This window comes from Plectropomus leopardus, chromosome 6 (genome assembly GCF_008729295.1).
Source record: "Plectropomus leopardus isolate mb chromosome 6, YSFRI_Pleo_2.0, whole genome shotgun sequence".
Lineage (NCBI taxonomy): Eukaryota > Metazoa > Chordata > Actinopteri > Perciformes > Serranidae > Plectropomus > Plectropomus leopardus.
The window spans coordinates 29,336,721-29,364,433 of NC_056468.1; the positions used below are offsets into that span (position 1 = coordinate 29,336,721).

Here is a 27,713-nt window from a genome sequence, read left to right on the forward strand (position 1 = left end):
GAAATATTAGGCCTGCTCAGAAAATACTAGCACACAACTCAGACTCTATATTTAAATGTGTGAAAAGTCACAACTTTCTATTATTTTCTATAATTGTGTTTTATGTCATTGTATTTTCATCATAAGAGTTAAGGGGGTTGGCAACTGGTGTTGATGATGATGATGAATTTTATTTACTCAAGCTTCAGTTAATTTTTTAATCACTGAAAACCAATTACCCGAAAGATCGCGTCAGACAGGGGTCAAATTAGGACTGCATATTTACAGTAACAGTGCCAAAGCACACATGGTAAAAAAAAAAAGTATATACTACATCATTGACTAGGGCTTAATGTACAGTATGTATTTGCAGTTTCTCTGTCTGCACTCTCATTATCGATTTCCAATTTTCTAAACTTTAATTGCAGGTCCTGCCGATTTGTTTGGCATGCATCTCTTTTGCAATTATATTTTGTCACCAAAGTCATGTGACTGTGTTGCACGCCACACAATATTCCAGTGAATTTTGTTTGAAAGTGACTGATTCTCTCCCTCTGAGACATTTTTAAAGCTGTAGTGGATCAAAGGTCCTTTAGGATGTCGCTCAGCAGGAATATTATCTTTAGCTTGAGATTTAAATCAAATTAACCTGCTTTGCATGCAGGAGCCACCATGAAAGTTAGGCGGCCCAGTGTTGTTAAGATGAGCCAGATTGTGCCCAGACGTCATGTTGAGATGTAAATGTAAAGACCTTGTTTAACCTCAATTTGAAAAGTGCAAAGGAGGCTTTTAGGGATTTTAGTTGTGGAATAGAGGTTTGTGCTGATGCGTCTTAAAGTGTTTCTACTGACTGTTCAAAGTGGATATCTAAGCTAATGTTAAATGTACATGCCGTTTCGTAAATAAAACATCCAAATAAGAGCCAAGATCTACTGTATGCATACAGGTGACTTATTGTACAAAAGCTTCGCATGGGGGCCAATTTTCAAAACGACAGGAGGCCAGGGGCCAGTCGCAGTCGCATGTTTCTAGAATTTTAGGACACTTCTAGAATTTCAGGACGTTTCTAGAACTTTACAATGTTTCTAGGATTTTAGATTTTTTTGGGATTTTAGGTTATTTTGCAGCTTTTAGTATGCTTCTGGGAATTCAAGACATTTTAGGACATTTCAAAGATTTTAGGACATTTCAAAGATTTTAGGAAATTTCTAGGATTTCAAATACTTAAAGGATTTGAGGACATTTCTATGATTTTAGGATGCTTCAAGGATTTTTTTTTTATATGAAAAAAGCTCTATTTTGATGCTGTTTTATGCACTCTGGCAACTTATATATACCAAAAGTACAAAATCAACTCCAATTTATTTTTCTTGTGAATTAGAAAATGGTTTGGAGGTCTACTGGCATCCTATTTAGGGCCAGATTTGGCACACGGCTCAATCTTTGAGTATTTCTGTTGTCTCACACGGAAACACTAGATGTTGTCAGTCATCATTCTTAAAGTTTTTTCCAAGGACATTTTGTGAACACACTGTGACCTAAAAAATGAGACTCTCGTCAAATCACATGAGAAACATCCAGAAAGTTTCCTGTCTGATTACTGTCTTGGACTTCTGGTTGTTTTGTTCCAGCAATGTTTGAGATAAAGTTAAGATGGCATTTTACGGAAAACTGTCTCAAGTTCAGCCAGAGGTAATGAGATTATATCTGAACCTACTATCCCTCAGCGTTGTTTGAATGTTTTCACTGTATGTGCAGGGTTGGGCTAATGGCTATGCATTCATTTCAGGCTCGTTGACATTTGACAAAGTGTTCTAGTGATGAAAATATCAGGTCTAACACATCAAGTACATCAACACGTTATCACTCATAACTATGTCTCTGATCACAGGAAGACAGGAGCATAACTGTCCTTGTTTGACATGACCTCTGACACACTTTTTATTATTTCATCATTTTCTACCTGTCACACTACCTTAAAATAATGAAAGGACATTAGACTTTTCTTGACCTATAACCAACCAACTTTTTACAGTAGATGTTTCACAAATTCAATCATGCATACTGGAAGTGCAAGTATGAATCATAATTTCCTCTGCAAGCAGAAATAATCAAGGTAAAAACACATGAATCTTTGAATGACTTAAGACTCTAACTTTAATGCAGCAGCTACGGTTTAAAGCATGTAGGACCAATAAAGCAACAATACATCAGGACTTTCTCTGAACTCTTTACATACTTCTAAGCATGTGTCACTGCTGATCACACCCTGGTCACCTGATTCAAAGCCAGCACTTTATTTACATTTGACAGATGATACAAGCATCTACTTTAACATAAGCATGTCGGGTGTGGCCTTAAGTGCTGTGTACTTGACCTAGAATTACTGCCTCACTGTTGTATGCCTCCACCAACCAGTCAAGTTAAAGTTTACATGCATGTCTGTCCAGACTCATGTATACATGACAGCTGACAATGTGTCAAATATCAATGTTACTGCAAACAATAAATTAAATATCTAAATTTACAGGCCATATATATGGTCCTAAAATGAGAATAAGCCTAAAAATCAAAGCCTTGGATGTAATAATCTGTAATGCTGCTAACACTTGTACTTGAGCAAATGTACTTAGTTACTTTCTACCAACATAAACACATACATTAACCTATTTTTCAACTCAATCAATACATTTTTAATGACAGCAGTTGTAAAGTATTCTGTTTCTACTGAATACTACTACCAATACCTACGACTAGGGGTCAACAGATTATCAGCCTAGCTGATTATTGGGGCCATTATTTGGCATTTTGACCATTAGCTTGTTTAACAAAAAAATAAATGATCACAGGGGAGGATCCCCAAGGACCGCCCTACCGAGGTCCAAGCTTTGCCTCCAATGTCCTCAAATCCTAGAAGCGCTCCTGCAATCAGCCCAGTCTCAAGGTGGACACCGAAGACTAGTGGCACAAATTCAGAATCTGATCAAATGTCTCCCCTTTTGTTTCTGAATTATGATGTGGACTAATGGCCAGAAAAGTGTTTTTGCAGAACATTACGATGTCACAGCATAGTTCAGCTTTCGACCTTTTGGATGTAAAATCCAACAGAGGGTTACACGGATGACATATATCTGTAGGTCAACACGAAGGTAAATATTGCCCTGGTTCCCTCGACAAAGGCTACTGGGATTTTCCATTTGGATTTCAGTCTCCTCGGCCTGTGATAACTAAAGACCTCATTTTAGGCTTCTAACCAAAAACGTACTGGAAAAAAAACAATTCACGTCAAGACGAGGAAAGCAGGAGTGCAAAAATGTTCACTTATTTCCAGGTTTCAGGGCTCATTCCTAGACATTTGTGTCAAAGTGTGTCACAATAAATGCCACAAAGCATGTTTTGTGAAGAGATAATGACCTTTGACCAACAAAATCTATTCAGTTCATTCTTGAGTCCAGGTGGACGTTTGTGCCATATTTAAGGAAATTCCCCAACGTGTTCCTGAAGTATTGCCACCACGATACTGGGACAGACAGATGTACAGCTATATGGACGGACAGACAAGACGGATGAACAACTTAAAAACATAAAGCTAAGGCAGTCGCCAGCGCAGAGACTTATAAATGTATCTCTACATGTTTAGACCTGGAATTAAATAAAAACAAAGAAACACAACAGGCGTACAAGCTGACAAGGACTATTTGGTATTTACCGATCTTCTTGTGAGCATAAATCAGGAGTCGAACTTTCAAAACCAAATTATCTCACATGAGGATTTAATAATGCATCAGTCAATGCATAAAAGTCCTCATTCTTCATTTAAAGCACAAATTATCCTTCATCATTTTCATCATCGCATGTTTATTTTACAGAAATGATACAGTACTTCTTTGCATTTTAGTACTCCTGTGAACACATGGTTCAACAGTAGCTGTAAGTAAAAAGCGACATGGATGTGTTGTTAATGCAACGCTGCCCTCATGTGACTGAAATCATGTATTTCAATCACATGTGAGTGCACTGAACCCTCGTGGATAAATATTAAGTGGTTCCCTCTGATGGTCAAAACACCCACATGATTAAATGGTAAAACTTATTAATGAAGGTTTTCAGACATATAAAAACAAGAAATTGTCAAACAAGAGTAAATAAAGGACATTCATTAGACAGATAAGGCTACATAAGGCAGTCACATATAGAAAGTACGGGTAGTGAGTAGACTTTTTGGCTGGACCGCAGTATGTGAGACCAGCCCTACAAACGTGAAACATGTGAGTGAGTTAATGAGCAACTAAGTAATGAAGTTGCATCATTGGCCAGCGTGACTGATGGTGTGACGTTGCTGTTTCTCCAATGGCCATTGCTTTTTCAAAGTAAATGGGCGCAGACACGGTGGACACGCTGACAGACACTGACAGTCCTGCTTTACTGTAAAGTTATTCCTCATTCTCTGTAATCAGTGTAACACGGCAGCATGGTGGAAATGGTAAACTAGACAGCTCACTAGCCATCTGGGGTCGTTGTGTCAGTTTTGGACGGAGGAGAGACAGCATCACCTCATCAGTTTGTTTGAGGAGCAGCTGTGTCTGTAAGACACGAGCTTACATTTATTTAAACGTTATTAACTGATACGTGTCACGGTGTCAGAACGGATGGCCCTGCCGTTATAAAGAGAAAAATTAAATTGCACACTGATTGAAACTGAAGTGAATATTACGAGTTGGTGTCAGACCGGGTGCTGCCACAATGACAGAACTCTCTGTTTGGTAATCAGCAGCCATAGCACGATTTACAAAATACCGTTATTAGCGGAGGCTCCGCCGGTCACACTGCGACATTCGTCCTTGGGTCCAACCGGAGCTGAAGAGGGAGGATGTAGCAGCTCCCCTCTGCTGTGTGTCCAACATTAAGTGTACTGTTCTCCATTTTGACATAAGGCGACCAGAATTTTGGGCTGGACCGCACCAACGTGTTTCATACACTACCGGTTACCAATCTAGGGGTCCCGACCCCACTGTGGGTCAGCAAAGCTTCCCAGGGGGTTGTAAGGCCTTGTAGATTTTAAGAGTTTTGAAAAACATAAAATCAAACAAAATGAACAACAGGCCTATCTCAGCATTTCATTAATTATTGCAGCCATTTACAAGGTTTTTACCAAAGCTTGTTTGTTAAAGGACCAGTTCACCCAAATTAAAAAAGAGCACATATTCTTCCAAAGCGCTGTCGGTATCTTAACATGAAGATAGTTTTGGCACTAATTTCCCAGGAACACATAACTGATTATGTTTAGTCAATTAAGCTGTAAATGCAACATTTACATATTATCATACAAAGAGTTGCTTATTTACACATTAAGTAGATAAAAATAAACATTAACATTTATTTGGAGTTTTTTTTTTGTTTTTGGAAAAAATATGAATGTGAGTCTAATATTCAATTGCAATAAGAGTGCATAAAAACAGTAAAGTTGTTGACTGTTAATTAAAAACAGAGAAAAACTATATCTATGTTGTATTGTGAGTGGAGGCAAACATCTCAAATCCTCAAAAACAAAAAAAAATATGGCTAGATATCAATGAAGTCTGGTGTTTTGTGGATGAACTAACCCTTCATTAATACCAACTTTGGCTTTTCCTCTCTTATTTGGTCGTGATGGCGACTCCCTTCTTGACCCAGGCGTTGCTGTTGAGCAGAGAGAGCATGAAGCGAGCCACATCTCCTCTTCCCACTGTGCTGCCTGCAGGTTGACCGTTGCTATCGGGCACAAAGTATCCTTCATGAGTCAGAAACTCCTGAGCTGTAGAGGACGCAAAGAAATAAAACTGGGGGTCAGAGGTCATTACAACAACAGCATTTTAATGTGTTCTTTAAAGGGATAGATTAGATCTTTTTAAGTTGGGTTGTATGAGGTACTTATCAATAGTCAGTGTATTACAGGCAGTAAATGCGGTTGGCCCACCCCCAGTTTGGAGAAGCAGGCAGGCGCACCGCCACTGAAGCTAATCAATGTGCTGTTGTGGATGGAGCCAGCAGCAAAATCTATTTTTAAGATTTTTACGGGGGCTTTTTTTGCCTTTTTTGGTGATAGAACAGCTATGGTATTAAAAGGGGAGAGAGAGAGGAAGACATGCAGCAATGGGCCTAGGCCAACCCCACGTAAAAAAAAATAACGAAAGGCAGCGTTGGAAGAAGTATTCCAAGAAAAATATAATACAAAGTTGTAAAAAAAAATACTCCTTTACCCGTAAAAGTCCTGTGTTGAGCATTGTACTTTTATACTGTAGTTGGTCAAGGTGGAGCTGATTTGAACTATTTTATGCACTGTTGGGTAGTTTCATATATTACATCCGTTACTACAGACAAAACATACTAACTGACGGAGGCAGTGGTAGAGCAGCAGAAGCTCCCATGTTCAGCGAGGTAAAATTACTGTTTATGTCAACGCAGTCTGGCTTTGGAGAGAGCATAAATTAAGTTTTACTCTCTGTGCAGTTCCCTGTCTGAGACGGCTGTTGGGGAAGTACTGAGCATATGACTGGATAAATGAGGCTTGGATTTTACTGCACAAGTTGTGTGAGAGTTTATAAATGGTTACTTTGGGGGTAATTCCATTGAATATACTTGTACAGCAAATGTACTTAGTTACAGTATATTGATGCACTGGTGAAAGGCACAGTGTACCCTTCATGGATACACGCTGAAACCTTAAGGGAAGGAATGACATTAACAAAAAATGAGGTCCATTCATTCACATAAATGCATTAGGTAGTGAGAGCACATGCTTAAAAGCTTGAACAGTGTTGAAATGGATCATGAGGCAGAAAGGCTTATTCAACACTTCACTGATTGAAGCCCAGCTGATCTTGGCAGCATCACACTCACACACACAGCGTCCTATGTTTGTTAAAAAAAACTCAATTCTTCACTCTGGTCATTCATTTGTTTCTGCCCCTTTTGCCCACTGCTTGTCTGCGTTTACCTGAGGCTGGCAGGTTCTTCAAACCAGGTGGACGAACTACAGTCCAGTTAACGTCGTCGGTTTTCTGCAGAAACTGCTCCATCTCGTTCATGTTGGTGAGGATGCTTCGGATCATCGGCAGCAGGAGGAACCGGATGAGATACGATGACTGCGTTCCAGAGTTAGCTAACAACATAAGAGAAAAAAAAGAAAAAAGAAATTATTCTCTGTAATCACTCACATTTCACCACGAATGTGCATGCACAAAACTATTCATTACAATAAGCATCCTTTAATAGTGTTTTTTTTCTTTATTTATATGATTTTCAGTAAATGTGCTAAAAAAATCAAGCACATACACCTCATCCTATCATAACGTCCAGCAAATAATGAAATAAATAATAATGCAGAGATATAATATTACTAACAATAATGACAACAGTTTAAAGTAAATACATAATATAAAAATTTATTAAAAATCATACGACCCATTAAACAGATTTCCTATTGTACAGAGTTCCATTTGTGCCATTAAATGAGACAAAGTGTGCACAAAATTGGTCTTCTGATAAACTCCAGTAAAAACAGTTAAAATTCCTGGAAAAAATACAAATTAGTAAATGAAATTTGTTGGATAAGTAGCTGTAAATGTTTGATTCAAAGTCACATACTCACACTTGACATCGGCAGCAGATGGCTCACAGAGAGTAAATTATAAAAAAACAGAACGACTCCTAGGACACCGCAAATTAAAATGTAAGAGTATATGAACAAAGACTTTCTCCATGATTAAATCACAGAAAGCATCATCATGTGTGCTGCACTCACGCTCAGTGTACCAGGAGGTCATGGTGATGATTCTGTTGACCCGAGCCTCTCGCATGGCGCTGATCACAGCGTTCATGGACTGAGTGTAGCCTGTCACCGCCGAAAAGAAGGAGACCGGGAAGCCGAGGCAGGACATGATCACATCCTGTCCTTTTAAGTGCGGCTTCAGACTATTTGCAGAGAAAATATCAGCTTCCACCACCTGAAAGATGAGGGAAATACCAATAAATGAAATCAATTTATTTTTATATATATATATAGCAGGATTTATAATATGAAGAATAAATGGTCTGTTTTCCAATATTTTCTGACTTCCCTACCCATCTATGGCATTAAGCTTAGTGCTCATTGGTTTCTACTGAAGACTTAATAAAAAAAAAATCTTTAAAATGGATAATGGATAATGGATTTATGTGTATACGTGACTGCTTTTCACTTTGGCTGTTGGCACTGAAGTTTTTAGCAAACTTTACTCAAACAGAAGGAAATAGTGCATTTGTTGGGTACTGTTTTAAGCTGGTGATTAATACATATTTTGTGGTCTGGAGATTTTGCACAGCAGCAGGACGGCGTGTGTGGGGTTGACTCAAACAGTACAGTGTCTGTTCATTGTACCGAAGGACAGTTTCAGCCAGTGAAACAGTGTGTCTCATTTAAAAGTTTTTAATAGTTTTGATATACAGCAGAGCTTTATGGAACACAGGAATAAGACATATCAGCTGATACTTGTTAATATAGTAAATTACATGTTGTTTTCGGTCTTTTCATGGGATTTCAATATGTCCTGTGCTCTCACAGTATTTTCTTTATATCCTCAAGGTTCACACAGAACTTGGCAAAAAAGCTTTTAAATTTGCCGCCGCTTCTACTTACAGAAGGACCTAAAGCTGTCTGAGCTGATCACTTTAGGGGATTTTAAGTCACTTTTAAGAGATCAAGAAAATAGCACGACTGGTCAATGTGACTGCTACTCTAATGTTAACTGAAATAGACAATTGCACATTTTTTATGTATCTGATTGTTTTGTTTTGCATTTTAACTGTGCTCGCTCTTTGTATTGTGTGATAGTTGTATTTGTTTGTCTGTATTTATTGTTGTAACCGTGTTTTAAGCTGCCCTCTTGACCAGGTCACTCTTGGAAAAGAGATTTTGAATCTCAATGAGTCTTTTACCTGGTTAAATTAAGGATATATATTAATTGATAACATGCAATATATTAAATAACACCAGGCTTCTCTTTGTTGTATTTAAGTCCACATTGTTATCTGCACTGCTGTGTGCACAACATCACACCCAGATGTTAAACCTCTGAGGCTTCTGCTCTCTTTTACCTCATTTAACCTCCATTTGGACATAATAAAACCTTTATCATATGACTGAACTTTGAACCCACCATGCAGAGAGCAGCGACACAACACGACTAACACTAACTCAATGTCACATTACCTTTAGATTATCATGATGCACGGTGAGTTTTCCCGGGTTCCTGACGATGGCGGTGACCATGTGACCCTGCTGCAGCGCCTGGCTGACCAGATACTGTCCAGTCTGCCCAGTGGCTCCCAGTACGGCGATCTTCATCCTCAGACTCTGAAACACACACACACATATAGAGAGAGAGCTCAGTCGGGACTGCAGCTTATCAATGGACAACGTGTTGAATGCTCTGACCTCTCAAACTAACTGCAGGGAGCTCCCTCCCTGTTTTGCAACTCCAAGTGTGAAAAAAAAGATTATGGTGCAATTAAGAAGCTGGCTCTAAAGAATTGAGGTTTGTCATATGATGGAGTTTGTGTTTGTGAAGAAGACAATCTGTGGAGGTTTTGTAACAAGTTTGGGTTTAAGCAGCAACTAATAATTGTTATCATTATCAGTTATTGTACTCTTTAAAGTAAAATTTAGAGGGTGCTGGGGAATACATACTTAAATTATTAAAGCACATACAATCAATTATGGGAGTAGTACATGTTTATAAAAGATAAAAGAAATTAACATGTAAGTTAAAGCTAAAAGGTGTATATATTAAATTATGTTTTGCAGGACATTTTGGCTACAAATTATATATATTTGAATGTTATGCATGTATATATGTATATATCTATTTCATATCTATCTATTAATGTATTCATAAGTTGCACTTAAATAAGGAAGCATATGCAGAATGATTAGCTAATGATTGATGGAGAGGGGGCACGATTAGAAAAGTTCACACTTCTACCCTCTCTTCTTCAAACATGTAATAAGAATTGACTGTTTTCTTAAGCACTGTTGTTTTGTTGATTTTTGTTTATGCTCTTAAAAAATGTACATGTTCAAAATTAAGATTTCAATCAATCCATCAATCACATTGTTTAAGTTGCTTAGTCCATACAATGCCAGAAAATAATGAAAAGTGCCTACATGACTAATGGGAACAACAGTTTTTGAAACTGGTCCAGTACTGAGCGAGAGCGCTGCAGCCAGAAGCTTTCAAACAGGCTGCAATGTAACCACTTGGGTCATATTTGCACTGTTGAACTGTCCACTTTAAGTGCTTGTTATTGCCACTGACAGGCTAATATTATTATTTCAAGTTTCTGACAACATTATGGAAATGATCCCTGCAGAAATACACATTTTTGTTAAAGAGTAAGATCTCTTTTTTGTTTAACCAGAAACAGTCAAAACCACCAGACTACATACAATAAACAGGAATTTCATCATCATAAGACACGCTAAAACTCACAAAACCTGTCTTGGTTTGTCTTTCCAGAGTTACAACAATCACAAACATACAGAATACAGAAGTATCCTCTGCAGAACCACCCAGGCTGTGAGGCTCCTCCTTTGATGCCAAAAGATGTAGCAGGATTTAGGGACTCATTTTTTCTTAAACTACGTTTGACAATTAAATCTACGTTGTACCTCGTAGATGTGAAAATATGCTTGTTCTGTACAAACTAAAAATGAGTTTACTTAAATGGAGTCTAGTGAGTTTGGTCATTGCAATTATGAGGGGAAAAAGGGACCTTTTACAAAAAGGTTTCTCTCTGTAGGGATCTGATTTGATAATCCGAGCCTATCGGTGGGAAAAACAAGCACTTTTAGTGGTGCTAACTGACAGTGCGATCATGCACCAAGTGTTAACACTAAAGACCAGAGCCGAAAAAAACACCAAGCAGCAGTGTAGTGTGGCTTGCTGGAATAATTACATTTTTCTGCAGCCTGGGGGCATGGTCATGTGTTTCAGGCAGGAAGAAGTTCTTTGTAACATAGCTCATCATGTCATAGGAGTCACAAGACTGTTGATTATCTGCAGGTTTTCTCTGACCACAATTTGCCACCCAAAGTTAAACTATCTCTCACTTAATTTTGGCCACACCTGGACGCAGAAACCAACAACAACTGCTTGCTGAGCTCTGAGTCAGCTTTCCATTGACACTGCATGGTACTGCACCTCTGCGTGGTGTAAATTTCAGCGTTATATTGCACCTGTTTTGCAGCTGCAGCTCTCTATAGTTCAATACTGGACCAGTTTTAAATATTTGTTTCCATTAGTCACTTACACATATAAATGTGTACCTTTTAAAACAGCAAAACCCCACACTGGAGAGTTAGAACCACAAAATGTTTCATCATTTTGCTTAATAAAATCACTTAGGCAATTATTAGATTTCCAAATTTGTAGCAATTTTTTTGTCACTTAACTAGAGGTGCGGGATTCAGACCTGATGTCCATCTAAAAATGAATGACGAGTCTTTCAAGATGTGTGCACAGATTACAGAAGAAATATTATATCAGAAACTGTCCAAGTTCAGTAACAGGGAGATGAAAACCTCCATTTGATGAGGTAAGAGGAACAAACACTGTGTGTCTTTGTTGAATCAAAAGTGGGCTAAATTGATTATTTCCACAGAAATGGAGAATGACTCGTTGGTCAGATGCTGTCTGAAGATAATAATCAGATAATGTTGAATTAATTGCAAGTGATGCTGGTGAGCAAATCTTTCTCAGAATGTATTTCTCGGTAAGGAAGCTGCTTTTTAAGCTAATTAAGGTTAATATGAAGCCACGTGCTGCACTGTAACAGCAGCTGTGAAAACACGTGCAGGATTTCACTTTTTTTTTAAATTTATATATATATATTTTTTAGCATATCTTTATCTTCGATTTATAGGTGTCCGGGGTTCTGGTCCCATGTTGCTGTATAACAAAACTGTAGGCTAAACCTTTCGCAACCTTCAATCTAGCAAAGTGTCAAAGGTCACTTTATACTAATAATCTAATGCTTTTGCTGGCACTTAAAACACAACAGATCCAACGAAAACTGAGAAAAAAACCCACACAATTCCATATGGTCGAGAATTATTCCCATTTTATGTTTGATTCCTGTTATAATGTCCCTGAGGCACTTCCTAAGCTGTAAAATTCTTCAAATTAATTTAGAAGTGGTTTGCTTGAATGATGACATAAGGCTGACAGTGACGCCAACGTGAAATTAGCAACATAGAACACAAAGAAAAGCCGTGACACTGTTATAAAAGCTGAACAGTCTGAGGCAAATTTAATTAAAAAAGGTGCCACCCCTATTACATCACATCTCAGTTTCGCTGTACATTATGAAAGCTTACATACGTAATTCAATATCGGTCCACAAAACCTCTTGACATTTTGAAAAATAATAAGCAACCAGCATGGAAAATTAATTAATAGGCTAAGTACTGAAAAACTTTCTTTGATGATAAGGTTGATTTCAGTTTGGTCCTGCACTAACAAAACTAACCCTACTGTTAGAACATTTTTATGTCTTTAAAAACAAGCACTGAATCAAAGTTGAATGTTTTGACATGACGGAAATTTTTTGTTTAGCCTACTTGTTTAAATGCGTGTGGATGCTGGCCCACAATTTGTGTCATGATCAGTTGAGAAACTCAACTATATAAACTTTATAATTACAAAAATTCACATTTGTCCTATAAATCTGTGGTTATGCCCAGTTTTATATTGTGAAGTTTATGTTCCCGGGGATCCTATGTTCCCCAGCTCAATTTGACTCATTAGAGACTTTTCCAAGGGCTTTATGTTCCCAGTAATGATTTCCCCTTGGTCAGCTGTTCTGTATGTTTCTCTGGGTCTATATGTCTTTGAAACCTACACCCTCTTATTTTTGGGGAAATTTATTGATTTTAGACATTGATTTCTCCACAGTAGCTGAACGGATTTTTACCATTCAACTGTATTTGAAACATTCACGCCTCTTTACTCTTTTACACTTTGAACAGTGATGTCAGCACTTATCAATTTCTTAAAATATCATTTTATATCAAGAGACATGGGCACCCTGGAAACATGTTAATGGCCCGAGTTGTATCAACATCTCTCTTTAACTGTTTCGACAAAAACTGAAGATTCACTGCAACATCCATAAAACTGGGATTTATAAATGGGCTGCAGCACTAAACAGCATTCATATTAAGTGTCCAATAAATTTGCAACCGAGAGTTTTAACTACCACACCCAACCTTACACGCCCCCGTCTAACCAGGGTTAACTTGTGTTTTCGCACTGCTCAAACACACACCTTCCGTAAAAATGTTTATGTGATCCGACAAGTGGTGAAACATACATCTATCCAACATTTCTCCAAAGTTTGACAGTTCGGCGTTAATTATTATCGAAATAAAAGCGAGGACAACACGTTTCAGTCGTTGAAGTTGACAGCTAACAAACAAACAAACAAACATTAGCTAACTCACCTCTGCCATACGTTGTCCACTGAGGGAGGCGTTCAAGAGCGGTAACGTTCAGGTGTGTTTGTAAAGCAGCTTTTTTCAACGGTTATGAGTTTTTAAAAAATTGGGTTAGATACGGAGTTAATGTTTTAATACTATACGGGGTGACATGATATGGTGTTTTATGTCGTAGCGACTGAAAATATCATTCAAAAATGTATATTTAAGATTAAATTAGCACCAGGCTAATGCGTTAGCTTAGCGAACATTAATGTAGCTGTTAACTGATTAGCTTTTGGTCAAAATATCAACTGCAAATCAGTGATAATTGATTTGCTCATTGATAAAAAAATTTTAAAAAAAATTCCCCAATTTTATCGGTTACTGCATCACAAATGTAATATAATTTTAATTTACTTTTTTTTTTTTTTTTTTACTTTTTGATGACTTTTATATTTATCTATTGATATTGATTAAATGACTAATGTTAGTAGTGATCAAGTAACATACATTGAGGAAAACATTTGAGGGGTAACAAGAAATGACAAATAGAAAAATTAAAGTTAACAGGTTCTCACGGGCATGGAAAACCTGGAATGGTCATGGAAATTCCCAGTCTCATATTCCAGGCTTCAAAAATTCATAAAACTTGTAAAAAAGTATTAAAAGTTTTGTAATGAAATTAATTATTACATTACTCTTCTGTGGATAACCTACCACAAAGTTTAACAAACACAACCAACTGTAAGAGATTGGAAAAGTTTGCTGTTTAATTACTACAGCCAACAATAATTAACATTTGGAGTTAAGTAAACACTTCTGTTTATGTTACATGCTGTGAATGATCATCCAGTTTTATTATGTGTCCTTCAAAAGCCGTGGAAAAGTTTTTACATTTTTTGTCCATGAAACTGTTCAGGAACCCGGAGTTAAATAAATGAACATGAATTACATGAATGATATCGACCTATATAGCTGCTTTTCTTTTAGCCTGCCATATGCAGACCTGTAACATCAGACCATTTCAACTTTCAAATTGCACTTTCGCGCTCATCATTAGGTGAGAATTAGTAAAAAAAAAAACCCAAAAAAACAACACAATCACAAAATCCTGTTGGCAAATGTGCTTCAGTATCGGTCCAACATAAACACACCTGACCAGACACGCAAACACAATCCTGGGCTCCAAAAAAAGCACCTGTAATCAAAAACACAACCAAAAACAGGTGCAGGGCTCCCTCTTGTCACCCATGCTTCCCTTTGCTCTTCGCCATCTCCCTATATAAAGACCAGTCTAGTCGCATCAAGTCGTTAGCTCAAGTAATCCACTTTTGGCTTGGTGCCTTGATTATGCGATCACACCGAGGGACTAAAGACTAAACCAGCTTCAGCACAGACCGAGACAGCGACACACATGAGGCCTGTGTGGTGAGTTACTGCTGGACGTGCTGCTGTCATTCACCCACCTACAGTATGATGACCAGTTTGATCGACATCCTGAAGCACTTGACCTGATCCTGGTGGACTGGTGGAGGATGAAACACAGTAAATGGCTGCTTAAATACTTATTGAAGCCGAAAGCCAAGCAACTTGGGAGCTGGTGACTGTACAGAGGAGGGGACCACGTAAGTAAACAGGGGAGAGTTTTTAGATTTTTACAGCTGTTGATGAATGGAGTAAAACCTAAACGGAGCAGAAAAAGAAATTTAATGTCATAAATCTCAGTTTTGGTCTGAAATATCATCATGCTCTAGAAGTGCTGCGTGTTCTTCTTATCGTATATTTTAGTCCACTTTAAAAGCCAGGATTTAAATTTAACCAGATTGGGTTGACTTACGTCTACATATCTTTACATGTGATGAAAGTCACCCATCTGTGCCTTTAAAATGACCAAAACCAGCTCTGCAAAGCAAAACCTTATTTTCAATATGTTCAGATATAAAAGCTCAAAAATCCTTCATTACATTTTTTTTAAAATTTTAAACAGTCATTTTGGCACGATTTGCTTAACTTAAAACAACAGATGGACATTTAATAATAATTTAATTTGGCTGTTACATTAAAATAACTTAAGGCTGTTAAAATTTTTATTTCTGCCTCCTCAGTTTGTTAGATTCCTTAATTTTAAGCCTTCGTAGAATTCAGATAAAACAGTCCTGTGTTTCAGGATTGAGGCTAATCACAGGGGTCAGGGGTGAACCAGCAGGTAATAAGATTAAAAGGTTAAACGTCCTCCTGCTGCAGCTCCCCCGCTGCTGACGGGACACGCTCAACTTTCCGTTCTGTGAATGAACCTGTTTCCTAGAGAGAACAGCTATTTTTAAAATCTGTGCTGAGTCTAAAAATGTTCATAAAGTCAGCTTTTTGACATCAAAAAAGTCATGTATCTCTTTTAGAGAGCAGTTTTGGATTCCTGTGCTGGTTGCTGATGTGATGATTGTTTGGTGCTCTGTGCAGGAACAGTCATGGGATGTGGCGTTACAAAGTCCGACCATTTCCACAAAACCTCTGGAAAAGGTAACCGTGATCCTTCAGATGCAGACTGATACACTTGTTTAGCACTTTTAACCCTCTCAGATTTACATAAATCGTCACCACAACGTCCCTCTTGTTGTCTACCTTGTTTTTGCAACAAAGTTGCCAGAAAAAAACTGTTGGAAGATTTCTGCAAACCACATTTCATGTGCAACAACTTAAGATTTCTTTATTTTTGAATTTCATGTCGGGACAACGCTGTGGTTAATGAGCGGTTACATTTAGGCCACTTGGTTATGGTTAGAAAACATGTTTTGGTCGAAAATATCCAGCTTAGTCGCTACAAACACGGCTGGAAATATCACAGCCTGGCGTTAAGAATACCTGCTATTGTTGGTCTTGAACTTGATGTCTTGGCAGTCATCCCGCCCAGGTGTTACGCCATCCACCATGGCCTCCTCCTCCTGATGAGAAACACAGCTCATCAACAATAAAATCTCAACCATGTCATACGTATGAAACATACAAGTGTAAAGTGTCCATGTTTTGCATTAATGTATAATACCAACATTTTATTCTGGAGCCTGGGATGTTTTTGTGCACTTTTGCAGTATAGATGCAACCTTCCTGTTATATTTGTTGTATTAATGTGCCTGTATTTCTTTTTGATTTTCTGTTTTGCTGCATGCAGCTGTCACAAGTAAGCTACACCTGTCTTACCTTGCTGTTTGTGTTGTTCTTGTTGTTGATCTTTGCCAGGTGTTGGATGTGAGCTCAAACCACACATATCTCGGTCGGTTAGGGCAGATAGAGGAGAAGTCGACTGTCCACCTTAAGCAGAAAAGGTTATATTTTACTCAGGTAGAAGTGAAATAAACACAATATTTACTAAAAGGTACTGCCAAATACAGTAAACAGAACATCTCTCTCATGCAACTTCTGAATGAAACTGAATACAAACTACGTTCATTTGCTTGAAAAAGTTTGAAAACGATGAGAACAAAGTTTGCAAACAAAATTAATGTTTCCAAAATTGGTCAATTTATGATTCTTCACAAGATATGAACTTTCTGTGATGGAGGAAATTTCAAATTTGAAATAATACTCATATGAACAATAACTGATTTAAACAGATAAACCAATATTCAAAAACTACAGTAAAAAGCTCACAGTCACAAAGATGGAAATATGATGTCCTTCCTTACTTATTTTGTCTGTTGAGACAGTTTCTAATCTGAATATTGCAGAGGACCCTGCAAATATTACAATACTGTTAGTGATATTGCTCTGGTGATAACATGTAATAAGATAAAAAAATATCACAGTTCTCTTTTGTCAAAACAATTGATTTTGCTATTTTTATTCACATTTTTCTTTCAATGATTAGTTTTTGAAAAACGATGGCGTTACATGTCATTGTTGTATGATTGAGCTGAATGTTTATATTTCCACTGAGGAAGAATCCTGTAAAGCTGCAGAGAAAATATGAAGAATTAGATGCTCTGATTCACCTGCGTCTCTGCAGTGTTTGATATTTTCTGTTTGTGTTACAGCTATAAAATCTGCCATCCTGATTCAGCGATGGTACCGTCAATATGTAGCCCGCACAGAGATGAGACGGCGATACACCTGGCACATTTTCCAGTCCATCGAGTACTCTGGAGAACAGGCTCAGATAAAAGTGAGAAACCACCAGGAGAAATTCAGTACATGTTCTGTATATCTGCTGTAATAAGAAAAATAACAGCTCAACTTTCACGTCTCCCCCCGCGCAGCTTTACAACTTTCTCGGCTACCTCATGGACAATTTCACACCTGCGAGCAATGAGCGTAAGACTTTTCCCTGACAAACTATACTGCTCAGTATTTTCCTTCTGTGATCTCTGAACTGTCGTCCTGGTCTTCCTTTTAGGGAATTTGATCTCACACATCTTCAGAGAGAACGAGGTCTGTCGGGACGCAGAGTGGGAGAGGTATTTCTGCTACAAGAACATCGAAGTGCCAGAGATTTACTCAGGACCTCACCTCACCTTCCCTCTGACGGTGGAGCAGGCGGTCGGACTGGTCGAGGCCTTCAGGAACAAGAAAGTAGGTGCACACTACAAACTTTCACCCTCCGTCCCAGCTTATGTTCAGACCCTAAATCACTAAAACATAAATCCCTGTTCATGTGTCTGAAACCTTGCTGATGAGTCTCTCTCCCAGTAGCAGCTGCACTCACGTTACGTCCTCCAGCTGCTGCTTGAAACGTGGAAACAGCTCCGGATGTTTCCAAATATCAACCGTGTCTCCACCTGCCAAAGCAGAGAAATCACTATTTGTGGTGAGTGAAAAGAAATCCTTGATTTGATCAATTCATCATAACTTTTTCTGGTTAAATTCCTAAAATAGCATGTTTCCAGCTTCCAGACTGAATATCTGCTGGTTTGGTGGTTTATACATCAAATTGTGGTTGATTAATAATAAACCAACATTTTTTGAAAACATAAAATATCCAATATTTTATTATTCAAACTTAAGAAAACATTTTAGAAACACAACTCTCTCTGCTGTAAAACTTCAAGCACTTCTATTTGTTATTTTCAATGACGTGTCTTGTTCATTACAGGTGATTTGCACGGACAACTAGAAGACCTGTTGCTGATTTTCTACAAGGTCGAGTCTTTAATCTTCTAAAATCTTAAAATCTCACAAATGCTGAAAATGAAGATGCTCTTTTTTTCAAACAACAATTATTGACTTCAAAAAGTCATTTACATAGAGACACTTAAATTGTAACTTTATTTTAACAAAACTAATCTCTTCCTGCACTTTGGGGCCCTAAAATCAATCTGTAGAGCTAAAATTCAAGTAATTCATCTGTCGATTTTTTAAAAACTTTGATTGTTTAGTCAGTGAAATGTCAAAAAATGGTCAAAAACACTATAATGACGTCTTCAGATGTCTTGTTTCATCCAACCAAAACTTGGATGAAACAAGACAAAAATATTACATTTTAAATAACTTGAAATACAGAAAAGCAGCAAATTTTTATATTTGAGTTGCTAAAATCAGTTTATTTTTCTCTTGCTAAAACAACTTGAATGATTAATCGATTATCAAAATTGTTGCTGATTAATTACATAATGATAACCTAATCGATAAATCAGCTAATTGGATTTTTTTAGGTTTTAAAACAAAGATCATTAGCTGCAACATGCGTAACTTTTTTTTACTTTGTAAATCAATTTGCGAGTGAGACAGGATTTGTCTTTCACACCGTCTGTGCTGTGTCCTCTCAGCTGTTTACATTCAGATTACTGAATGACCCCTTAACACGGCTTTCATTGTTGACATTACAGAATGGGATGCCGTCCTTAGAGACGCCTTATGTGTTTAACGGAGACTATGTAGACCGGGGAAAAGACTCCATCGAGATCCTCATCATCCTGTTTGCATTCCTGCTCGTTTATCCGAGTGACGTCTACCTCAACAGAGGAAACCACGAGGACCACATAGTTAACCTGAGGTAACACTAGATCTAACAGGAGGACAGTGAAGCTAAATAAAACCCTCAGGCTCTAACTGTTATCTTGTGTTTCTGTGACTGATGTAGGTATGGCTTCACAAAGGAGGTGCTGACAAAATACAAGGTAGGCTTATACCACTAAACAATCCTTTGCCATTTTGTTTAGTCAGCGCAGCCAACTTGTGTCTTTATCTCTTCTGTCTTTGGAGCAGCAAATTTAAACTGGTTTCAGTCACTTTGCCTACATATTTCCAGTAAAGCTTGATATAGGAAAACTTGCATCCCAATACAACACTGGTCACTCCTCCTTGAAACTAAGAGGGATAAATACATACCTCAAAAAAAGGAAAGAAAAGAGTACAAACCTAAATATACCTTTAAATTTAACTTACGTCTCACTTAAATGTTGACAACAAACTTCCATGAATGAGAAAAAAGACGTGGAGGATGAAGAATCTCACTTCCTGTTTGCTCTCAGATGCACGGCAAACGGATCCTGAAGCTGCTGCAGAAGATTTTTAGCTGGTTGCCGTTAGCGACAGTGATCGATCAGAAGGTGTTGGTACTCCACGGAGGGATCTCCGACACCACAGACCTCGGGGTCCTCACCAGAGTGGACAGACACAATGTGAGCTTTGATCAATTGTGTCATTGTTACAGGATCAGACTTTTTATTCGGACAGTCGCTGACATCCCTGACCTCGTCTGTTTTTCACAGTACGTCTCAGCCCTGAGGCCTCCGAAGAAGAGATACCATAGCTCAGCAGGGCTGAGCATCGACTCCGATATGGACGAGGATGTTTGGGGCCCCCACCGGCCCTTCCAGCGTCGGATCTCCCTCACGTTTCCCAAACCCCTCGGAACCCGCGAAAGCTTCCAAAACCGCTCGCTACAGGACTTCTCCGACCGGATCAAAGTGAACACGGTGGACGAGGTGGAGATCCACAGGAGGAGACAGTCCATTTTCAACACCACAATCAACAAACAAGAAAACGAGACGACTCCATCTGCGTCCACTGAGTCTATCAACAGTGAGAGCTCCAAGGACGAGTGGAAACAGGTGATGAAGGGGAAAGTCGAAAAGTTTTTACTCTGTGAGTGAGTTCGTTGATCTTAAAGTGCCCCACGTGGGCTATTTACTTGGTGACTTTGTCAAGCAGAAAAACAAGGTTAATTTGATTCAGAAGTCGTGGCGTTTGTGCCTCGGCTCTGTTCCAGTGGACTAAATCAGTCCTGAGTCACAGTCTGATAAACTCTCCATCAGTGATCAACACTCACCTGCTGTTGGCTGTTGGCTGTGCAGAGCTTTAACATGCTGTAATCCACCGCGTCATTAATCCCTCTGCCCTGAGTTCACCATGGTCACCACCTTAAGAGCGGGCTGCAGAGTCAATGGTCGTTGTTTGTTGGTGCTGGTTCAGGTCCAAACATACTGAATCATTACTATCCATTCAGGGTGAAGTGATGCTTTCAAGCGTTCGTATACCACTGTAAACATAAATAATAGCAAATCCTGAAAAAACATCTAAACTTACAAATTTATATTTCAACAATACATGATGTTTTTAAATTCAAAAGCCTGTAGTGGAAGCACTTTAAGATTGACATTCAGAATCGGAGATTACAGAAATCTGTCGTTGTTTCCAGAAGAATTAGTGTGTGTTTCCATTTTCTTTCTTCTTTCAATACCTGTGTGTTCCTTTGTATCGTTCTGTGTCCCCTCTCTCAATTCGGAGGTTTTTGCAGGTCCGTGAACGCAGTGCAGGCAGAGCTCTCCATGAGTTATTTTATTCTTCCTTAGCAGGACATGACAACTTCTGAGATGGACATCCATCTGTCAATCACCTCATAACTGATCAGATCAGATCTATGGATGAGAGGAGCAGCTCAGAGTGAATACAAAGTTTTAGATCCAACAGAATGAACTGTTAAGTTTCACTTTCACTGTGCCTGACGTTCTGCTGCACCCTCTTTTCCCCGAGTACGCTCTGCGCTCTGACAGTGTGGTGTTATAAATAACTGAACATTATATATACATCCCAGTAGCACTCATAATGAACGGTCCAGCTCCAAAAATGGCGCAGATGTTTTGATTGTGGCAGGCTGCCTCCAGGAAAAATTCAATCATATAACCACAGGGTCCATTAGTAGGTGTTCTGGAGCTTTCGATCACTTCCTCAGCAGATTTAGTTTGCTAATCCAGATGTTCATATTTCGATTTTTCTGAGTACTTTTAAGGACTTCCTCTCCATATTGTTTACAGGTTGAGATTATAAATTGATTCTTGGCTTGGAAAGAAGCTTTTTTCCTCATCAAAAAGGTTACGCCATTGAGTAAAATCTTCAGAACAGCTACTAATGGACCTTGAGATGGGATTGTTTTGCTAACTGCTATTTCCAAGAAGTTTTTTGTGCCCAATCTTTTTTTTAAAGTTTTGTTTTATGTTAAATTGTTTTTCAATCTCAGATTTATTTTGTGCACTGCAAAAATCTCAGGTTAAAAGTTAAATATCTCCCTCCCATCCCTACTTTGTGTCCACAGATCCTGGACCTGCTGTGGAGCGACCCGATGAACCAGGACGGCTGCATACCAAATGAGGTGCGGGGCGGAGGCTGCTACTGGGGCCCCGACGTCACTGAGGACTTCCTGAACAGACACAACCTGCAGCTCATCATCCGCTCCCACGAGTGTAAACAGGATGGTTACGAGTTCTGCCACAACCGCAAGGTGAGCTCCGACACCGAGGGGCCACACATGCTCTACAGTTTTCCTGACTTCACTATAACTTTTTCTGTAATTTCACTCAGGTCCTTACTTTGTTCTCCGCCTCCAATTACTACGATGTGGGAAGCAACAGGGGGGCCTACGTGAAGTTGGGTCCAGACCTTGTGCCTTATTTAATTCAGTACCAGGCCAGCAGCATGATCAGAGAGCTCACCGTGAGACAAAGGTGCAAACAAAACTACCTGAAAATATTCATCTCAACAAAGCGAATTCTCATATGAGGGCTGCAAAATATTTCAGCTGTTGATTATTTTTTCTGATTTATCAGTTGATTGTCCATAAAATGTAAACAAAAAACAGTGGAAACAGAAAGTTAGCAAATATTTGTACTTGAGAAACTGGAACCAAAACAAACTCCTACTCTTTTTTGACATAGAGTTTGATGATAAAATGAATATCTAATATTTGTTAAGCATGCTGCTGCAGCCAGTTTATCTTATCTTAGCACAAAGACTGAAAACAGGGGTAAACAGCAAGCCTGGCTTTGTCAAAAGGTAACAATATCCATCCTCACACAGCTTTTAATATAATCAATTAACACTTTATGTTCTGTTTGTTTACCTGTTTTTTTTTATCTTGGGACAAAACCAGTCTTTGTGCAAAGCTAAGCTAACTTTCTGCTGGCTTTACTGTCTTGTTTGACGTACAGACGTGAAAGAGGTGTTGATCTTCTTGAGTAACTCTTGACAAGACAGCGATAATTTCCATAAAATGTCAATTTTTTAAAAAGATAAACAAGTTTTCAAAACTGTTGTCACATTAGCTTCCTGCCAGTTGGCTGATTCAGCCAGTGTTAATTTAATTAAAAACTATGTTCATCCAAAACCTTTTTTTATGGCTGGGACAAGAAAAGATGAAATGATGTTGTTAAAGAAGCTTGATACAATATTCAGAGCTTATTTTGCTTAACTAGATTGACTGAAATGTTTAAGATAATCTGATGATTAAAATAAAACAGTTGTCATTTACTGAAACAAAAATAGTTGGTTTCAGTTTAGTTCTCTGTACACTGAATTCGAATAATATTAAAAATTTGTTTTAAAGAACAAAGAATTATTTTTCTGCTTTAGAAATGTAGACTAGAATTAAGAAATTCCTACAATATAATTCTCAAATTGAAAGTTTATTAGTCTATTAAATTTGTTTTCTTGTCTGCAGTGTCGGGCGAACCGAGCGCTCAGCCCTCAAAGTCCTGCGGGAGCAGCTGTTTTCGCACAAATCTGACCTCATCTGTGCCTTCAAAAGGTTCGACAGCAAGAACACAGGTGTGTAGTGTGACTTTCATGAGCCACTTCTGTCCGCACAGGATCAGGTGTTACTTAATTATATCACAGGTCTCCTGTGTACTTCCCCTTTTAGTCCTCAGAGTACAATGTCAGGCTAAAGAGAAATGTGAGCTCATTCCTTTTATAATCCCCATTCAGAAAAAAAAACACAAAACTTGCGGGCCGACCAAACATCTATCCAGGAACAGTTGACAGTTTCACAGAAACTGTTGTTGATGTTTAGATTTACTCCCGTTTGCTTGCAGGAAAACTGAAGGGTCGCTCTACAAATCATCTCAAAAACACGTTTCTGATGTGCTTTAATATGTAGTTTAGAAATAGTAGTTAAAATCTTATAAGAGGACTCAAGGTTGTTTTATCAAGAGAAAGAAAGCAGTCTTGAAGAAACTGAGAGATGTTGGTCAAAAGATTCAAATCAAAATGTTTTTCTTGTTTACTTTTCACATTTGCCTATATATTCACGCTTTAATATGTAGTTTAGAAATAGTAGTTAAAATCATATATATATATATATATATATATATATATATATATATATATATATTATATATTTATATATATATATGTATGTATGTATGTGTATATATATATATATATATATGTGTGTGTGTGTATGTATATATATATATATATAATATATATATATATATATATATGTGTATATAATAAAAAAAAAATTAAAAATGTTCTGTATTTTTTTAGCCACAGGAAGATTCAAAATAAACGTGTCTGCTGTGTTTTAGAGTGAAGATTAATTCATTGAAAAAGAAAGAAAAAGGATAAATAAATGATAAATGTTACAGAAAAATGGGATGCTTTGGATCAGACGGGGGGTGATTTTGGTGTTTTGTAAGGTTAATACTCATCATTTAAGATTTTTAAAATTGAAACGCTATATTGGACAATATAGAGCTTTTCTTAAACATTTTGATAAGCTCCCCTTAAATTTGCTTACAGTTGAAAAATGACCTTGGCTAAACTTGACTTCCTCGTTAACGTGTAACATTTCCCACCTCCATCAGGTCATGTGAGTCTGAACGACTGGGCGTCTGCCGTGGAGAGTGTGATGCACCTCAGTCTGCCCTGGAGGATGCTGCGCCATCAGCTGATCACCAGTAAGACCAGTGACGGCATGATAGACTACCACGAGTGGTTCAATGAGCTCGCCATCAAAGGACCCAAACACCGATGTGAGTTATCGAACGGGAGATTGATGGTCACCACAGAATTACTGGTGTCTGATTAAATGATGTTATAAATTGATATCTTTTGCTGACTGTGAAGGACTATTTTTTTAAAAAAGCTAAGGAAAAATGTCCAGTGCACTACATTCATGATTATCATAATTATATATTTAGAATTATTATATTTTTAAGCTTTTTTTTAGGTGATTTCGTGCTTTGTTCTTTTTTGTTTGTTTTTTTTTGGCAAGTTTTCAGGTAATTTTTTTGTACTTTTCACAGAGGGGGGTCATTTCTTTTGTTGCTCATTACCTTCTTCCCATGTTTTTGTATAGAATAAAGCCCAATTGCCGCATTCTCAAAAGGTTAAATAAAAAATTGATCGCGTTTCCATTTTTGCTGAGCAAGTATTGTGTGAAAGGAATTAGAAACCTGTCCCATATATAAGCCTGTTAAGTTCAACGATCTAAGCAAATAATAGCCTGGGCTGTTAACTGAAGTTTTATGGTAAATACTGTTTACATAAAAATGAAAGAATCTTGCTTTTTCTTGCAGCACATTGATCAGAGTCTACTGGAGACTTTGTATCGCCACCGCTCCACCTTGGAGACCATCTTCAGGATCGTAGACACTGACAACTCAGGTAAAAACAATGATTTCACCACAGAAACAATTTGCATATATTGGTCCGTCATGATCGTGAAATTTTAGTTGATGATGTTGGTTCTGCAACAACACCTAAATCAATGTTCATGTCAATGGCTGCTCGCTAAAATGATGCAATGGCTGGAAAAGGAGTATCAATTAATCCGCACGTATTTTGCGGGATCAGTCTTCTCTCACCCTGCTGCACATTTCTATGTTAAATAGCTTGTTCTAAAACTGTGTGGGCCGACCTGATGTAAGTGCAAGGTGGTTTAAGGTGGTTCAAGGTGGTTCAAGGTGGTTACAAGCAGGTATTCATTGATCTGCGGATCTGTTGTGCAATTTTATGTGTCTCATGGGTGTAAATGCTGTTTTTTTTCGTGTTTGAGCCTCTAACAAAAGGTAATTTTCTGTCACTATATGAGAAAGTTTTTTGAATCTTGGTTATTATTGTGTGAGGTTTTATATTTTTTAATATGTAACATGGAAAAACAAAGTCGGTGTAGTCCAATCCTGTTTCAACTTCCAGACCGTGAGTGACAGTCATAGGACAGACTTTGTTTAGCCTCCAGGGCTGAAGTTGATGCTCACTTTGGGGTTAACTTTGCCTCACTTTACCCAGCGATTGGGATGCAAGACACAGAAACTCAACTTGGTCTTGATGAGCTGCAGCATTTATCCTGAGACAAACTAAACCGCCACTGTGCGCTTACTCGACAACTTGTTTTGCTAATTTCTCTGCTCTGATAGCCAGCACCTGTCTGCTCTGGTCTCAGCCACCATATCTCTTACTCGCTTCACTACACTCTCACTACGCACTCAGCTATTTCTCATATGACCCATCTACACATTTTCATGGAAATTACCTCAACAGAAAAGCTGAATGAAAGCGATAACTCCAGTATAACTCTCCCCAAAACTGTGGAAACACATGGCTGCACCCGTAGTGGAGACTTCACACTATAAATCAAAGAGCTGTTATGAGCACCTCTCTGTTGTAATCTTTTTTTTCAGAGAGCAACAAATATGGTCTCATATGAGCTGAAAGCTGAGGGGCCTGTATGACAGCAGTAAGGTCAAAATCAGTGGTTCCCAACTGGTGGGTTGCAGTCCAAAAGTGGGTCGCAGATCCATTCTGAATGGATCACAAAAGACTCCTATATATATGTTATATATATTTTGAAATACTGAGAATTTTTCAGAACATGACTTTTATTTTGAAGTATCATTTCTGTTTATTCTTGCAATATATTTAATTTCTTTGTGTTCTGAGCCAAAGTGTCTGTATTTGGGAAATAAATATGTGAAATGATGACAATGGAGAAATCTGGACCTGTTGGATGGAAACACACCTAAATTAATTTCCTATTTGTTGCCATCTTTGTAACATCGGCTGTGAATTTTCTTAATTTTGGAAACCAACAGTAACATAAAATTATTGGGGTCAGTTCAAGTAGTTGCAATCAGGCAATTATGTAATAACTGTGAGAGGCAAAGTTACATATATATAATGTTAACGTACAGACACTGCTGGTTTCTCTCTGTTTTTAATGGGATGCTGTATCTTTTTTGTTATTCACTTGCCTCTTAGAGTAAAAATCCACCCTAAAATGTCGCTCTACTTTGTGTTTCCACAATTTAGTTATGCTCTTGAAAAGATGTTTTGGTGAACACAGTGACAAAATGACCGTACTGTCTCCCAGAGACAGTCCAATGAGAGACAGTCTGCTTCAGCGGAGGTGTTAAGTGTGTCAAGGCTCGCTGGTGTCCAGATAGAGACGTTTACTGAGTTCAGCCTCCGTTAATCCACCTGTATCGTGCAAAAGAGGCCACATGAGGTTAGAGCCTCCTGAATCCCCCCAGTTAAGACGAAGATTAACCCACTGATCTACTGGCCTCTCCCTCCCCCCTTCTATGACCACACGGCGCACTTTTTACTTTATCAGCATTTGCCTCTGACACTTCATCTCTAATCTCCTCTTTTCCACACTGAATATTTAACCTTCGACCTCCTCCTCCTCCTCCTCTCAGGCTTCATCACCATCGAGGACTTCCGGCAGACCTGGAAGCTGCTGAGCGTCTACCTAAAGATGGAGATCACCGATGACGCCATCTCCGACCTGGCCGTCACTATTGACCAAAACCAGGACGGCAGCATCGACATCGACGAGTTCATGGAGGCCTTTCGCCTCACGGACAAGAAGAGCCGGCTGGAGCGAGGGCGCAGCATGTTCATGGGGACGGCCACCGACCTCACCAAGCTGGAGGGAGACCCCAACATTTGAGCGGAGCGACTGAAATCAGACGGCGACCTCAGCTCAGACTCAGAGGGGAGGGGGGACGAAGCCAACGCAAGCTGC

At 38.4% G+C, this 27,713-nt stretch overlaps 2 protein-coding genes across 6 annotated transcripts; one reads left to right on the forward strand and one right to left on the reverse strand.

Moving 5' to 3' along the window:
* Positions 1–3,817: 3,817 nt before the first annotated feature.
* LOC121944684 (flavin reductase (NADPH)-like) lies at positions 3,818–17,530 on the reverse strand. 5 transcript variants are annotated; one of them, XM_042488566.1, is made up of 7 exons: positions 17,461–17,530; positions 16,670–16,780; positions 16,334–16,410; positions 9,209–9,352; positions 7,763–7,964; positions 6,956–7,120; positions 3,818–5,773 (listed from the first exon to the last, which is right to left on the reverse strand). In XM_042488566.1, the coding sequence occupies exons 4-7, from the start codon at positions 9,341–9,343 to the stop codon at positions 5,616–5,618; spliced, it is 660 nt and encodes a 219-aa protein (XP_042344500.1). In that variant the 5' UTR covers positions 9,344–9,352; positions 16,334–16,410; positions 16,670–16,780; positions 17,461–17,530; the 3' UTR covers positions 3,818–5,615. The 5 variants fall into 5 exon arrangements, with proteins under 5 accessions (XP_042344500.1, XP_042344501.1, XP_042344499.1 ...); XM_042488567.1 differs by having other exon boundaries at positions 16,334–16,413; XM_042488565.1 differs by lacking the exons at positions 16,334–16,410; positions 16,670–16,780; positions 17,461–17,530 and adding an exon at positions 13,499–13,507.
* Positions 15,940–27,638, forward strand: LOC121944683 (serine/threonine-protein phosphatase with EF-hands 2). Its single transcript, XM_042488564.1, is given in 18 exon segments — positions 15,940–15,991; positions 16,641–16,649; positions 17,503–17,630; positions 17,725–17,779; positions 17,862–18,037; positions 18,158–18,272; positions 18,558–18,604; positions 19,291–19,457; positions 19,545–19,581; positions 19,936–20,085; positions 20,176–20,517; positions 21,999–22,184; positions 22,265–22,407; positions 23,400–23,506; positions 24,550–24,704; positions 24,706–24,717; positions 25,264–25,351; positions 27,385–27,638. Coding segments are annotated over 18 exon segments (2,223 nt in total).
* Positions 27,639–27,713: the final 75 nt, after the last annotated feature.

What these genes read in the sequence shown, in the direction of transcription:
- LOC121944684 (XM_042488565.1), bottom strand. An exon ending in TGCATCATGATAATCTAAAG is followed by an intron (nt 7,965 to 9,208) that starts GTAATGTGACAT and finishes CTCATCTTTCAG; the next exon opens with GTGGTGGAAGCTGATATTTT. An exon ending in GACCTCCTGGTACACTGAGC is followed by an intron (nt 7,121 to 7,762) that starts GTGAGTGCAGCA and finishes TTATGTTGTTAG; the next exon opens with CTAACTCTGGAACGCAGTCA.